The 16,068-nt window shown below is 41.1% G+C and overlaps 1 protein-coding gene across 1 annotated transcript in view; it reads right to left on the bottom strand.

Annotated features, from left to right (window-relative positions):
- The window catches only part of LOC126187442 (xenotropic and polytropic retrovirus receptor 1), a 112,601-nt gene that overhangs the window by 60,362 nt on the left and 36,171 nt on the right, over positions 1–16,068 (bottom strand). The window contains exon 5 of the mRNA XM_049928526.1: positions 4,403–4,770. Coding sequence (XP_049784483.1) covers positions 4,403–4,770 — 368 coding nt within the window. The remainder of the gene's footprint in view (positions 1–4,402; positions 4,771–16,068) is intronic.

Here is a 16,068-nt window from a genome sequence, read left to right as displayed (position 1 = left end):
ACACTGATGATAAAAAATATTTAAAATTATATACACAATAAGGCAAGCAAGTCAGAAAGGCTAAGGAAAAGCACATACAGATAATGCAGAAACCAAAATACTGTAAATGTGAGAAAGGACAACAACCAAGGTTTAAAAGCTAAATATCAACCAACAGAAGGACAAACATTTTTGTGTCGGAAAGGCAGATGATACCTGACATCAATGTGAAGTTACTGGGAAATACGAGTGAAAGATCAGAATCATCCATGGAGTGAGAAAGATCCCAAATTTAAATTATTTTTGGACATTCTACCTGGTTGATTCATTGGCACTGCATGAATTTTGGTTGCCATTTTCTAGTGGTTTACAATGAATGTATAGTTTAACACATTACATCATGTTTCTATTTTTGTCTGCTTGAAACTGTCAAGTTTTCTATAATGTTAGCCATATTCCATTTACAATAGGGGTGTCAAAGGAAGTAAGTCTGTACTGTTCACTAGTAAATCACCTGAATATCACAGGGAGTCCCATCAACAAAAAAGTATGCAGAATAAATTATTTAAAAAATCTACCCCTATGTCACCAAATCTCCTTACAATGGGTGGCATTGGGTGTTCCATCTACAATTATCATTTCCCATACCTGTTATTGAAAAAAAGTACTTTCATTACCATAAGGTCTATCCAGTAGTCCATGTAAGTCAACAACATGTAACCATTCACTCTTGACCAAAGTCTGTGGATGATCTGCCTACTTACAGTTCTTGAGAATATATTTTTCATCTCAAGCAGCTTCTGGGATTTGTTATTCACTTACTTTGTAGATACTCTCATTACTTGTTTGTTTCCATTTCTCCGTGTAATCTCTCACATTTAGTTTTCATGTTTGGAGTTTATGGAACACAACACTGCATGCGTGCTTTATGTGCTGTTTAAATAAAAATTATAATTCACTGACTCAATACATATAAAGCCATGCTCATTGTGAACATTTTTTCTTCACATAACTTGCAAAAATCTTCTTATAGAATTTAAATCATTTAGTGGCAAGCAGAGTTGTCAAATGATCCAATTAAGTCAGTCTCACATAACTTCAATGTTTTCTGTAGTTGTACAGGAACCAAAGTGACTCAAATATGAACACAATTTTGCATATATCTGCAATATCGGTGTGTACAGTGTTATTTGCCAGTTCATCACAGTCATGGATTGGTTGATTGGTTGGTTGGTTGGTTGATTTGGGGGTAGGGACCAAGCAAATAGGTCATCTGTCCCATGATCTAGGATGGCAGAAATGAATGGAAGAACAACACAAACAGCACAGCCCCATCAAGGGAAAACAAAGAGAGAAAAGGGACCTCACGGTAGCAGGTGGAGGAAAGAAAGGGAAGGGGGTGGGAGGAAATGGAGAGAGTGGGGGTGCCCCAGAAATGCTACGCACAGTGGGACACCAGCACCGCCACCGACCCTTCACAACATCCACACCATACCATTATCACGATACAAGACGGACAACACCAGCGGATGAAGAGACAAGAAAAAGGGAAACAAAACAGCACAACAGACAAGACAAAATGTAGGGAAAAGGTAGGGAAAACCTGGCTGGTGTGGAGGCAAGATCAGTGCCTCCAGAACCAAAGCCTATGCTAACTAAAAGATTCAAATTTCAGAGGGAATTTCAGGGATTTATACATGAGAGTAAAAACCACTTTCACAAACAAAACTGAGGACAGATGTAACCATGCAAGGGTCAACTGCTAAAACCCGTGACAAGGAAGTTGGGAGGGCATATTTAGTGTGAAAGGCTAAAAGGCAGGGGGCAGCCCAGCAAAATATGGATTGCCATGCAGGGAGCCCCGCAACTACAAATGGGCAGAGGGGGGTAGCTCACTGCAGAGTAAAAAACCCATGGGTCAACCTAGATGAGCAATACAAAGATGTCAGAAGATGGTAGATTCCCCCCACGAGACAGATGGAAGGACGCCATGTGGTGGGAACTCCTTCATGGAGTGAAGTTTATTAGACACAGAGGTAGCCTTCCAAGAGTCAGATCATGATTCATCAAAGCAGGATTTGATGTAAAGCCGCACATCCACCCCCAGAGGGGTCACAGAGAACGGGAAATGGGTGGCCACCCCCCCCCCCCCTTCCAGCCATATGATCAGCAACTTCGCAGCGTAGGCTACCTCCATAGCCAGGAACCCTAAGGCACTCAATCAAACAAGCAGCATCACCAAGATCAGTGAGAAGGTCTTCAGTGGCAGAGACCAAGGGATGGAGGAAAAACTCTGATTGATAGCCTAAAAGCCATTCACTGAGTCCATACATAACGGAACTAAGGTGAGTGAGAACTATTTAATGAAGCAGAGGGCCCAATATATGGCCATCAATTCTGCAGTAAATACTCCACACGTGGCATGCAAGAGATGGTGTTCCATGCCAACAGAAGACATGGAAGCATATCCCACATGATCAATGGATTTAGAGCCATTGGCGTAAAACGTAGTGGCATCCTGAAACTCCCGCAAGAGCATTTGAAACAAACAATGGCACACCATTGGCGTGATGGAGGTCTTCTGGTCCAGAAGAGATCTGTCTGAATCTGTGGCCAAGGAACTAACCAAGTGGAGCTGATTGGGAGATAAAATAAGGAAGAGGGCGAGAAGGACAGATGGAAGTCACGATGGAGAGAAGCGTGGCAGAGCCCAACTGGTAATACCACCCAAGGATGGGCAGCATGCAGGCACAGCCCAAAGCTGCAGAACAACTAGAAAAGGAATGCTGAGGAGGGGAAGAGCAGATAGTGATGGCATAGAAAACCAGGAGCTGGGACCGCTGAATCAATAGGGGAGGGATCCCAACATCAACCAGGAGGCTATCAGCTGAACGGATACCATGATCGTTAACTGTGTCCAAGAGGAGCAGAATGGAAAAGGCAGCTGATCCGTAAACTTCAGAACCATAGTTCAGATGAGACAGAAACTAATGCCCAGTAAAGGTGGAGAAGGGTCGAATGATCCATGTCCCAAGAGCTGTGGGCAAGGAAGTGAAGAACACTGAATTTACAAAAACACCCAACCTTCAGATGACAGGTATGGGGCAATCGAGTAAGCTTGCTGTCAAAAAGAAGACCCAAGAAACAGAACTGGAGGATCACGATTAGATGACGAGCATAGAAGTAGACTCCATATCAGGAAGAACAGTAGCACAGCGACAGAAATGCATCACCCTCAACTTAAGGGGATAGCACCCTGAAGCTGTCACCCTGCAGAGGCCACTGAGTGGGAGGTTGCCCAAATACAGAAATCAACCACAAACAGAGCAGGGATGACCAACAGTCTGGCAGAGAACACATGTTCAAGAAGGACACTTAGTACAGAGCCCTGTGGAATGCAATTCTTCTGGGTCTACAGAGAGCTGAGAACAGTGCCAACCTGGACCTTGAATGATCACTGGGACAGGAACTGGCGAATAAAAGTTGGGAGGATGCCCAAAGACCCCACCCATAGAGTGTAAGGAGGATCTGATGGTGCCCAGCTGTGTCATGGCCCTTACAAAGATCAAAGGAAACTGCAACAAGATGGCAGCACTGATAAAAGACCTGAAAAACTGCAGTTTCCAACTGATGCAGATGATCAATTGAAAACCATCCCACTACCCCCTCTCTCTGTATACCAACACCATCCAACAAAACTTCTCACCCCAACAAAACTTTACCACGCCCCTTCAAGCATATTTGCAACTGGGATACCCTCTGCCCCACAAACAGCCCACTTGGCTCTTACCTGAAAGGATCCTGACTCTAGACTCTCCCTTTAGGGGTAGAGAATGGGGAAAACCCCATTTCACAAAACTTTATTGGCTGATAATGTTCAAATCACACTGTCCAATTACAATATTATTGCTCAATGTACAACAAATGCCTGTTCAGCAAGTCCGAATAAACTTTTGTCAGTAATGCATCAACTAAATTACAGTTTACTTAAATAGTGTAGTACATCTTATGAAATACCAAAATCAAACCATCTAAAATAAAATAAAACAATTACAGAAGCAAATGTGAAAAAAATGGTGCAAATGGTTCTAAGCACTAAGGGACTTGACATTTGAGGTCATCAGTCCCCTAGACTTAGAACTACTTAAACCTAACTAACCTAAGGACATCACACACATCCATGCCCGAGGCAGGATTCGAACCTGCGACCATAGCAGCAGCGCGGTTCCAGACTGAAGCGCCTAGGACCGCTCAGCCACAGCAGCCGGCAAATGTGAAAAAAACAAAGCAATTTTTTACTACAAAAACAGTTTTCAGCTATGATAATCCTTTACTCAAACGTAAATATGTTAGCACTACATTAACTCAATCACTACAGAACACTAATGCATGAGTCTAAGTGGTAAGAGAAAATGTACCATACCAGCACCCTAATAGCCCAGAACCGTGCTTCATGACGAAAAATCTTCATTGGGTTGAATGTGAACAGTACCATCAGTATTATGAGCATGAGTGGGCAAGCATATGGTGGGATGCCAAGAGCAGAGCTGTACAAGAAACTCAGTACACTCAGTGTCCAAACGACTCCAAATATTGCTGCCATTTCCATAATATGCTGTTCTGACAAGTGATTTCTTGGATCCAATTCAAAAATCAGCACATGGTTTACACCAGATGATCTCCAACCATATACATTCACGCCCATCAAGAAAAGAAATTCAACAATTAAAAATGGACCCCGATAAAGTCGACATACAATGCGCCAGTCATCCCTCGGTTTGTGAAAGATACCTACATGTCAACAAAAAGAAAAAGAAAACACAAAGTTGTTAGTTATACATGTATGCATTCATTTGCTTTATGAAGAAGAGAGAGATGTTTTAATTATAATTTTTCTTATTAAATCAGATATCTGTTTGCAGCTATGTGATGACATAAATTACTTAATACCACAACATAGAAAACTGTACCTACATACACCCCATCCCCATCTACAAGTGTGCACACACGCACGCGCGAGCACACACACAATATTAAAATACACAGAAGAGTATCAACACAAATTGTAATGAACAAAGCTACTAATAATTAATATTAGTTGAAAAAGAACTATTATCAAATGTCACATGGCTCTCAGCCTGAAACATGCCTTTCGACTTAACACCACTTCAGCAACTTGTTTGTCAATTTAGAAGCTTATTTATCACATAGTCTCTTATGTCAGCAGCTAATTATTGCACAGCTGAATAACATACTAAAATTAAGAAGTTGAAGCAACCAGATCAATCACTTTCAAGACTCACGATTATCTCAATCATTATACAGGCATTTATAGCGGACATGCAAGAAACATACGTGCAACATCCTTACAGTGTACCACAGCCAAAGAGGAGCTTTCATGTGCTGACCCATCACAAATAACATGAAATTCATTCTAGAGAGGTCACAGAACCTGCTTGGCAGGTCAGGGGAGGGGCTGGTGTCAACATCTCAATCTCTCTGGTAGGGACACAAAATAGCGCTTTTATCTGACTGATTCCAACTTAAGTACATCACTGTCAATTATTTGCAACCCACTAAGGATTGTGCCTTCCAGAAATGATGTGATTTCAGTTATAGTGACATCAACTTTGTGTTGAGAGATTTTAACTTCTACGGTATGGCCTGGATTACTAGGAGACAACAACAATAAAACTGCACTTGGGTCATAGACAGAATCATAGATTTCTACTTAATCCATGACAGTACACTGCCATTTTGTTATTGTTATGATCTTCAGTCTGATGACTGGCTTGATACAATTCTTTACAGAAGTCTATCCTGGAGAAGCCTCCATCTTTGCATTATTACTGGAACCTCCACCCATTCTAAACTGATTACTCCAGTCAAGCCCTCATCATTACTCCACAGTCCCCCCCCCCAATCCCTCCCCCCTCCCCTGACCTCCCCTGACACACTTCCCTCATCTGGTACTGCAAGCTCAATGTGAAAAGTGTGTGGACTATCGCTCATACAAAGCATATCACACATCATCTGTGGTGTCAGTTCTGTGGTGAAGCCAGTGCCAGTCCCATTCATAATGAGGCTTAGTTTCAGAAAAGCCAGCTGGACGTCCTTCAGTTATGACCTACACACAATTATAGTAAATGATACCTAAGGAATATGATAACTTTACTGACCAAACCAGTGCTGTTGTGAAGCTGTCATTCCTTGGACCAAATTGTATGAGAGTTCTATTTTGTTGAAAATTGACAAGGTGAGACCACGGTTGTGTAAAATACAGATTAATTCACACAATAAAATAAAACAGCAACAAGCAACAGTTAACAATGCTATTTATTAGGTTTCGAACTGACAGGTTCATCATCAGATGGCTGCTGACATTTAATGTTACACCATGCTGTACACTTAATGTCTGCTGCTTTTTGTTGTGACAAAAGCTTCCTGGAATGGTTGTGCTATTGGAAATCTTATGCCATTTTATTGCACTAGTGACTGTCATACGCAAAGATATGCAAAGAAAGATTTAACACTTCCTGAACTTTGAAGAGACAGAAACTGCAGAGTACAAACACACACACACACACGCACACACACACAAAAGGATTTCAGCCACATTGATTACACTCCCACTTCGCTTCTTTCTGAAACACTTCTTCACATTTTCAAGACTGAAATAATGCACCCACATTTAGTAAGTCATACGTGGTGATCAATGGAGTTCAGAAGGAGTTCTGTTATTGAGGAGCTGCAATATGATCCCATAATATGTACCAGAATGTAAGTGCAGATCATAAGTCATGTGATTCTATTGTTCAGAACTGACTGTGTTACTATTGTGTTATTATATATCCGAGAATATTATTTTGCCCACTAACCCACATAATGTGTGGTTCTTAGTACGAATATGACACACATGGGTATGAAAGAACCAATGTCATATTAACCTTTTAAGTGGGCATGACGGATATATTCATCCATGCTCTGCTATTGCACAGTGGGTTCGATAGATATATCCATCCACTGCGTTCTGTGGCCAGTAGCTAGTGGGAATGACGAGTTATCGGCCTGCCATTGACACTGTGGTATTAGTTGAGCTTCGTCCACTAGATGGCAGCTCGTCACGCAACACAGCGTGTTCTAGGCTAGTTATAACATTATCCACTCGAGCGTGCGTCGAGAAAATGCGTCCTGTGAAGAAGCCGCAAAAGCGCGCCTTTTTCGTCTGCGTTTACCACAGCGTTAGTGAGTGATCTTTTGCAATGGCGAAAAGAAGTCATTTATCAGATTCGGAGATTGAGAAGCTGCTTTTAGAAAGTGATGATAATTTCAGTGACAGTTCTGAAAGTTTTCAAGATACAGATGTTGAGGCTAGTGAAACTGACTTCGATTCAAAAACATCTGACGACGAGACACTACTGCAGCAGACGGTACCTAGTGAATTTGTGCATGCTAGTTCAGTTCGTATTCAATATTTGTTCAGTGGTAATAGTGGTACAGTTGTGCCTCTAAAAAAAAAAAAAAAACAATGTGATGAGTTGTTTTATGTGTTTTGTGGATGATGCTTTGCGCACAATGATAGCTGAACAGACAACTTATATGCAGAACACTTCATAGCTTCTCATCCCAATTTAGCAGCACACTCCAGGGTTCACAGTTGGCAGAATACTACACACGACGAGGTAAAAACACTTATTGGAACGCTTGTACTTCAAGGAATTCTTCACAAACCAGACCACAAAATGTACTTTTCAAAGAGGGAATCAGCTGACACACCTTTCTTCAGGAAAGTGATGAGTGAAAAGCGGTTTCATCTTCTATTGAAATTCCTCCACTTTGCTGACAATACCTCATATGATCCACTAGGCACTATCAGCAGAAAACTATTCAAAATTCACCCCATTATGGAGCATCTGCGGCATAAATTCAGATCAGTGTACAGGCCAGAAAGGAACATCACCATTGACAAATCGTTGTTCTGGAAAGGACGGCTTGGATGGAAGCAATATATTCCATCAAAGCGTAGCAGATTTGGCATCAAATTGTACGAACTCTGTGAAAGCAGTTCTGGGTATGTATGGGACTTTATTGTTTACACTGGAAAGGACGCTAATTATGGTAGCCACTATCCAGACGAAAAAATAACCTCTCAAATTTTTTTGGAGCTTGCACATGATCTACTCGGAAAAGGCCACTGTATTTATCTTGACAATGGTACACCAGTACAGATTTGGTGGACAAACTAACCAGTAATAACACCGATGTTGTTGGCACATTGCGGCAAGACAGGAAGGGGTTCCCTGACTTCGTAAAAAAAGGAAAAACTGAATAAAGGGGAGTACATAACAGGGTACAAAGGCAAGCAGATGGTAATGAAATGGAAAGACAAAGGAGACATTGTTATGGTCAGCACCTTCCATGATGATACATTTGTAAATGCAAACTCGAAGAAGGGAATCGTTCAAAAGCCACAAGTTGTCGTTGACTACAACAAGAATATGGGGGGGCGTGGATAGGTGCGATTCTCAGTTACAAAGCTACCAGATGGCCAGAAGCAGGCTGAAAAAATACTATCAGAAGCTTTTCCGCCACTTGTTGGACACTGCATGCTACAATGCATACATTCTGTACAAGAAGCATGGTGGCGAACAAAGTAGATTGAGCTTCCTGATTAGTCTTGGTGAACAGTTGACCATATCTTCACCACATCAAGGGACATCAGTAGGACACCCACCTCGAACACCAAAAGCAACACGCCTTACAGCCAGGCATTTTCCAGACCTTCTGCCACCCACAATGAAGAAAAGACCAACAAGGAGGTGTGTGGTGTGTATGAGAAAAGGCCTTCGCAAAGAGACTTCATAATGGTGCGCAGAATGCGAAGTTTCCTTGGGTGCAGCACCTTGTTTTTAAAATGTTTCACACTGAAAACGATATGTAATATTGTGAAAATACAGTTTTGTTAACTTCTGCAATATATTTTATTCATTTCCACCCAATATCAATTTAAATTCAACAATGAAAACGCGAAGGAAAACATGAGAACAGTGCGCAGCACCACCGCGAACGGGTGCGCTGGTGTATATTACCCACTGTGGAAGAAGCGCGTGTGCGCGCGCAAACTACCCACTTAACAGGTTAAAAGAGAGCAATAATATGAAAGGGGATGCTAAGTAGGAACTGTGGAGACACAAAACTGAAAAGCAATTATAATGTTTTAGTAAAAATATGGCATCCCAGAACATCGTCCAATTACATTCAATACTGGTCCTCCTAGCTATTCCAACAACAACATGTAGACAGTAAGTACTTTCTGTGTACAAAATAATGCTCATATAAAATCGTAAATGTCATGTGACGAGGGCCTCCTATCGGGCAGACCTTTCGCTGGATGCAAGTCTTTCAATTTGACACTACTTTGGCGACTTGCGCGTCAATGGGGATGAAATGATGTTGATTAGGACAACACAACACCCAGTCCCTGAGCAGAGAAAATCTCCAACCCAGTTGGGAATCGAACCTGGGCCCTTAGGATTGACATTCTGTCGTGCTGACCACTCAGCTACCGGTGTCGGACAATGCTCATATGATTGCTCTTTACTAAAAATGCCATAAAATAAAGCTCCAGAACCACAGGAAAGTGGGGAAATGATAGTGGTATTTTAAGATCCTCCACATTACACGATATGGTGGTTTACAAAGTATAGATATACTGTAGATACAGATGTCAGTGTGGATGTAAATGTATGCCTACAAAAATTTCCAGGCTGACTATTTCAGGTGCAAAAGATGTAAAATTATAATGTCTCTTTTCAATAAAATCTCCTTATACTACAATATACTTTTGACATCTTTGGATTAGCAACTGAGTACATAAAAAAAAAAAAGAGACCAAGTTCAACAGGTGTTAAATAAACTGCCCACTATTAAAACTGCAATACCACAAAGAATAAAAAATAAAATCTTACTTACTGTGCATATACAGTACTGTAAGAAAAATAAAGGATCAAATTTGTAGGTGATTTGAGGATACAGAGGATGCAAAATGTAAGGTGCAGAGCTCCACCTCTGGCAGCAACAGTCTCTAACCCAGCTGGGCATCGATTCAAACTGAGCTTGGATGATAGAAATGGGTATGTCAATCCATACTGCTTGATGATGTTCAGTGTTGTTGTTGGGTCCACCACTGTTGGCATGCCTCTCTGTTGCTGCATCAAAAAAAGCTGCAAAAAAGGCCATTGTGGAGACAGTCCACAGTGCTTCAAATATTGTCACACTGTCTGTCTAGATTCTTGTGTTGCTGCATTCCCAAATCCTGACATGACTAGATGATCCTGCATGACCAAGCAAATAACATGTAGGGCCACTCAGAAGCTACATCCTAAATCCATGGATACCGTATTACCAGGACAGTTGTGCACTACCACACAATGTATCAATACTGCGGAACAATACATCAGACCATGATCCTGCCACTGTTGAATTCTGATATACAGAGGCAGATGTGGCATAATGATCTCCTCAAAAATTACCAATGCTCAATACTATTTCTGAATGAGAAGCCTGCTGCGTAATCTTTCCATACATACAGATTGTAGATGCACTACCTCTATCTGCTTTGTGTGGCTGTGATGAAATGTTGAGCTGTTCTACCTAGGGTACCAGCCTTTGAGCAGCAGGTTACCTACCATCAGAAGCAGGCATGTATGGTCAAACAGCTGATGTGCAGGCAGTGACTAAGGTAGACCACAGCCTACACCATCATATGTCTCAGCTGAGCAGCTGTGGGTTGGGGTGGGCAATTGGCTTGTGCTGCAGTACACATGGTGTGAATGTGTTACAATAAAGTCATTTGGTGAGTGGCCTATACTACATATGACTGTCTACAGGCAAGCTATGACTTAGTTCCAGGTACCCATCTCCCATGGGGCAGAGACGCAGCCACCTGCGCTAAGCACCCGCACATCCAGGCATGTAGTAAACTTCATGCCAATTTGACACTTGTTGCGTGCCACATTCGTTGTGTTGAAATTTCAATGATCAGCAGTGTATATAGACTGTGTTGTGGATACTTTGGCTTCTCGAATACAAAACTACATTGGTATTCCTTTCCATAAGGTCAATCAGGGGAATCCCCTCGCCATTCCTAAAGACTGTTATCAAAAACTGCTTGGGATACATCTTCAAGTTGTTCTTTGTTTGGCCTGTGGCTCTTTAATGCCTTCCTTTTCAAAAGCAAGAATAATAATGATGATAAAAATAATAGTCACAAAACATCATGTCATCCTCTATAAAAATTAATCACAGAACATGTTTGAACATTCCCATGATACGGCACTACAAACTAGTACGAAACTCTCACATTTTGCCCGACTTAAATTGTATAGAAACGTTGTGGCATATATTTTGCACTAACATTACTCTTGTGAGTTTTTCATAATTTTTCTAATATATGGGTGTTGCAGAGGATGTAAACAATGTAAAGATTTCCTTCATCTTCATCTGTCTGTCACTAAGTAATTTATTTTTTAAGAGACAGAAACATAAACTGTTTTTTTTTTTTTTCCTGGTGAAATATGACGGAGGGACAACATCATAATTAACATAAATGATTTCACATTCTAAACCTCTTGCAGATGTACAATTATCTGAAGTTATGTTTGACACTACATTGGAACTAATCAAACAATACTGTTCTGCATGTGGTATATAACCACACATTTACATTTCCCCAGCACCATCTTTGGGCAGTATGGCATCAGAGTGTTCATTAGCAGTGAAATTACACTCTGGAGCACTTTAATGACATATTCTACCCCAATGTATTACTGACCAGCTTTTTCTCTGATTGGGGGTTCCATGTGACAGATTCTGGTAAGCCATGTCGCTAAGAGATTACACCACTTTTACTCGTATTAAGGTGCAATCTGCCACAAAAACTCAAAACTCTTACAACTCAAGCACATCAACAATGGTCCACTCATGAGTCCTGTTTCCATGTGGAATGTGTGTGTGAACAAAGTGGTCTTTGTCATCATCATTGTTGTTTTTTGTCCAAAAACTGATTTGACGCAGCTCTCCATGCTAACACACACTGTGCCAACCTATTCATCTCTGAATAACTACTGCAACCTGCATCCTTTTCAATCTGCTTATTGTATTCATCTCTTGGGCCCCCTCTATACACTTCCCTCCAATACTAAATTGGTGATCTTTTCATGTCTCAGAAAGTGTCCTACAAGCGATTCCTTATTTTAGTCAAGTTGTAGTCAAGTTGTCTCGCAAATTTCTTTCCTCTCAATTTCTGTTCAGTACCTCCTCATTATTTATGCAATCTTTCCATCTAATTTTCAGAATTTTTCTGTAGCATCACATGTCAAATGCTTCTATTCTCCTCTTGTCTAAATTGTTTCTCATCCACACTTCACTTCCATACAAGGCTGCACTCGAGACAAATACTTTCAGAAAATATTTGCTAACACTTAAATTTATAGTCAATGTTAAGAAATTTCTCCTCCTCAGGAAAGCTTTTCTTGCCTTTCCAGTCAACATTTTATATCTTCTCTACATCGGCCATCGTCAGTTATTTTACAGCCCAAATAGCAGAACTTATCTCCTATTGTCAGGGTCTCGTTTCCTAACTACATTCCATTGCTTTTGTTTTGCTTGTGTTGATGTTCATCTTATATCCTCCTTTCAAGACACTGTTCATTCCATCCAACTACTCTTCCAAGTTCTATGATGTCTCTGACAAAAGACTGCATGCAGTGTGATGTAGCAATTACGATACTGGCTGGCATGCTGTGTGTCGCAAACTCACGCCAGACCATCCATAATGATTTGTCATTTAGTATTTATCATTTCCATCCCCATGAACCATGGACCTTGCCGTTGGTGGGGAGGCTTGCGTGCCTCAGCGATACAGATGGCCGTACCGTAGGTGCAACCACAACGGAGGGGTATCTGTTGAGAGGCCAGACAAACGTGTGGTTCCTGAAGAGGGGCAGCAGCCTTTTCAGTAGTTGCAGGGGCAACAGTCTGGATGATTGACTGACCTGACCTTGCAACATTAACCAAAACGGCCTTGCTGTGCTGGTACTGCAACAGCTGAAAGCAAGGGGAAACTACGGCCGTAATTTTTCCCGAGGGCATGCAGCTTTACTGTATGGATAAATGATGATGGCATCCTCTTGGGTAAAATATTCTGGAGGTAAAATAGTCGCCCATTCGGATCTCTTGGCGGCGCCTACTCAAGAAGACGTTGTTATCAGGAGAAAGAAAACTGGCTTTCTGTGGATCGGAGCGTGGAATGTCAGATCCCTTAATCAGGCAGGTAGGTTAGAAAATTTAAAAAGGGAAATGGATAGGTTAAACTTAGATATAGTGGGAATTAGCGAAGTTCGGTGGCAGGAGGAACAAGACTTTTGGTCAGGTGAATACAGGGTTATAAACACAAAATCAAATAGGGGTAATGCAGGAGTAGGTTTAATAATGAATAAAAAAATAGGAGCGCGGGTAAGCTACTACAAACAGCATAGTGAAAGCATTATTATGGCCAAGATAGACACGAAGCCCACGCCTACTACAGTAGTACAAGTTTATATGCCAACTAGCTCTGCAGATGATGAAGAAATTGAAGAAATGTATGACGAGATAAAAGAAGTTATTCAGGTAGTGAAGGAAGACGAAAATTTAATAGTCATGGGTGACTGGAATTCGAGAGTAGGAAAAGGGAAAGAAGGAAACATAGTAGGTGAATATGGATTGGGGCTAAGAAATGAAAGAGGAAGCTGCCTGGTAGAGTTTTGCACAGAGCATAACTTAAACATAGCTAACACTTGGTTCAAGAATCATGAAAGAAGGTTGTATAAATGGAAGAATCCTGGAGATACTAGAAGGTATCAGATAGATTATATAATGGTAAGACAGAGATTTAGGAACCAGGTTTTAAATTGTAAGACATTTCCAGCAGCAGATGTGGACTCTGACCACAATCTATTGGTTATGAACTGTAGATTAAAACTGAAGAAATTGCAAAAAGATGGGAATTTAAGGAGATGGGACCTGGATAAACTGAAAGAACCAGAGGTTGTACAGAGTTTCAGGGAGAGCATAAGGGAACAATTGACAGGAATGGGGGAAAGAAGTACAGTAGAAGAAGAATGGGTAGCTCTGAGGGATGAAGTAGTGAAGGCAGCAGAGGATCAAGTAGGTAAAAAGACGAGGGCTAGTAGAAATTCTTGGGTAACAGAAGAAATACTGAACTTAACTGACGAAAGGAGAAAATGTAAAAATGCAGTAAATGAAGCAGGCAAAAAGGAATACAGACGTCTCAAAAATGAGATCGACAGGAAGTGCAAAATGGCTAAGCAGGGATGGCTAGAGGACAAATGTAAGGATGTAGAAGCTTATCTCACTAGGGGTAAGATAGATACTGCCTACAGGAAAATTAAAGAGACCTTTGGAGAAAAGAGAACCACTTGCATGAATATCAAGAGCTCAGATGGAAACCCAGTTCTAAGCAAAGAAGGGAAAGCAGAAAGGTGGAAGGAATATATAGAGGGTCTATACAGGGGCGATGTTCTTGTAGACAATATTATGGAAATGGAAGAGGATGTAGATGAAGATGAAATGGGAGAATTGATACTGCGTGAAGGGTTTGACAGAGCACTGAAAGACCTAAGTCGAAACAAGGCCCCTGGAGTAGACAACACTCCATTAGAACTACTGACACCCTTGGGAGAGCCAGTCCTGACAAAACTCTACCATCTGGTGAGGAAGATGAATGAGACAGGCGAAATACCCTCAGACTTCAAGAAGAATATAATAATTCCAATCCCAAATAAAGCAAGCGTTGACAGATGTGAAAACTGCCGAACTGTCAGTTTAATAAGTCACGGCTGCAAAATACTAATGTGAATTCTTTACAGACAAATGGAAAAACTGGTAGAAGCCAACTTCAGCGAAGATCAGTTTGGATTCTGCAGAAATGTTGGAACACGTGAGGCAATACTGACCCTACAACTTATCTTAGAAGAAAGATTAAGGAAAGGCAAACCTACGTTTCAAGCATTTGTAGACTTAGAGAAAGCTTTTGACAATGTTGACTGGAATACTCTCTTTCAAATTCTAAAGGTGGCAGGGGTAAAATACAGTGAGTGAAAGGCTATTTACAATTTGTACAGAAACTAGATGGCAGTTATAAGAGTCGAGGGGCATGAAAGGGAAGCCGTGGTTGGGAAGGAAGTGAGACAGGGTTGTAACCTCTCCCCAATGTTATTCAATCTGTATATTGAGCGAGCAGTAAAGGAAACAAAAGAAAAATTCAGAGTACGTGTTAAAATCCACGGAGAAGAAATAAAAACTTTGAGGTTCGCCGATGACATTGTAATTCTGTCAGAGACAGCAAAGGGCTTGGAAGAGCAGTTGAACGGAATGGACAGTGTCTTGAAAGGAGGATATAAGATGAACATCAACAAAAGCAAAACGAGGATAATGGAATGTAGTCGAATGAAGTCGGGTGATGCTGAGGGAATTAGATTAGGAAATGAGACACTTAAAGTAGTAAAGGAGTTTTGCTATTTGGGGAGCAAAATAACCGATGATGGTCGAAGTAGAGAGGATATAAAATGTAGACTGGCAATGGCAAGGAAAGCGTTTCTGAAGAAGAGAAATTTGTTAACATCGAGTGTATATTTAAGTGTCAGGAAGTCGTTTCTGAAAGTATTTGTATGGAGTGCAGCCATGTATGGAAGTGAAACATGGACGATAAATAGTTTGGACAAGAAGAGAATAGAAGCTTTAGAAATGTGGTGCTACAGAAGAATGCTGAAGATTAGATGGGTAGATCACATAACTAATGATGAAGTATTGAATAGAATTGGGGAGAAGAGGAGTATGTGGTACAACTTGACAAAAAGAAGGAACCGATTGGTAGGACATGTTCTGAGGCATCAAGGGATCACAAATTTTGCATTGGAGGGCAGCGTGGAGGGTAAAAATCATAGAGGGAGACCAAAAGATGAATACACTAAGCAGATTCAGAAGGATGTGGGTTGCAGTAAGTACTGGGAGATGAAGAAGCTTGCA

This window comes from Schistocerca cancellata, chromosome 1 (genome assembly GCF_023864275.1).
Source record: "Schistocerca cancellata isolate TAMUIC-IGC-003103 chromosome 1, iqSchCanc2.1, whole genome shotgun sequence".
In the NCBI taxonomy this organism is placed as follows: domain Eukaryota; kingdom Metazoa; phylum Arthropoda; class Insecta; order Orthoptera; family Acrididae; genus Schistocerca; species Schistocerca cancellata.
Note: the sequence above shows the minus strand (reverse complement) of the source record. Positions and strands in the feature narration are given on the sequence as shown.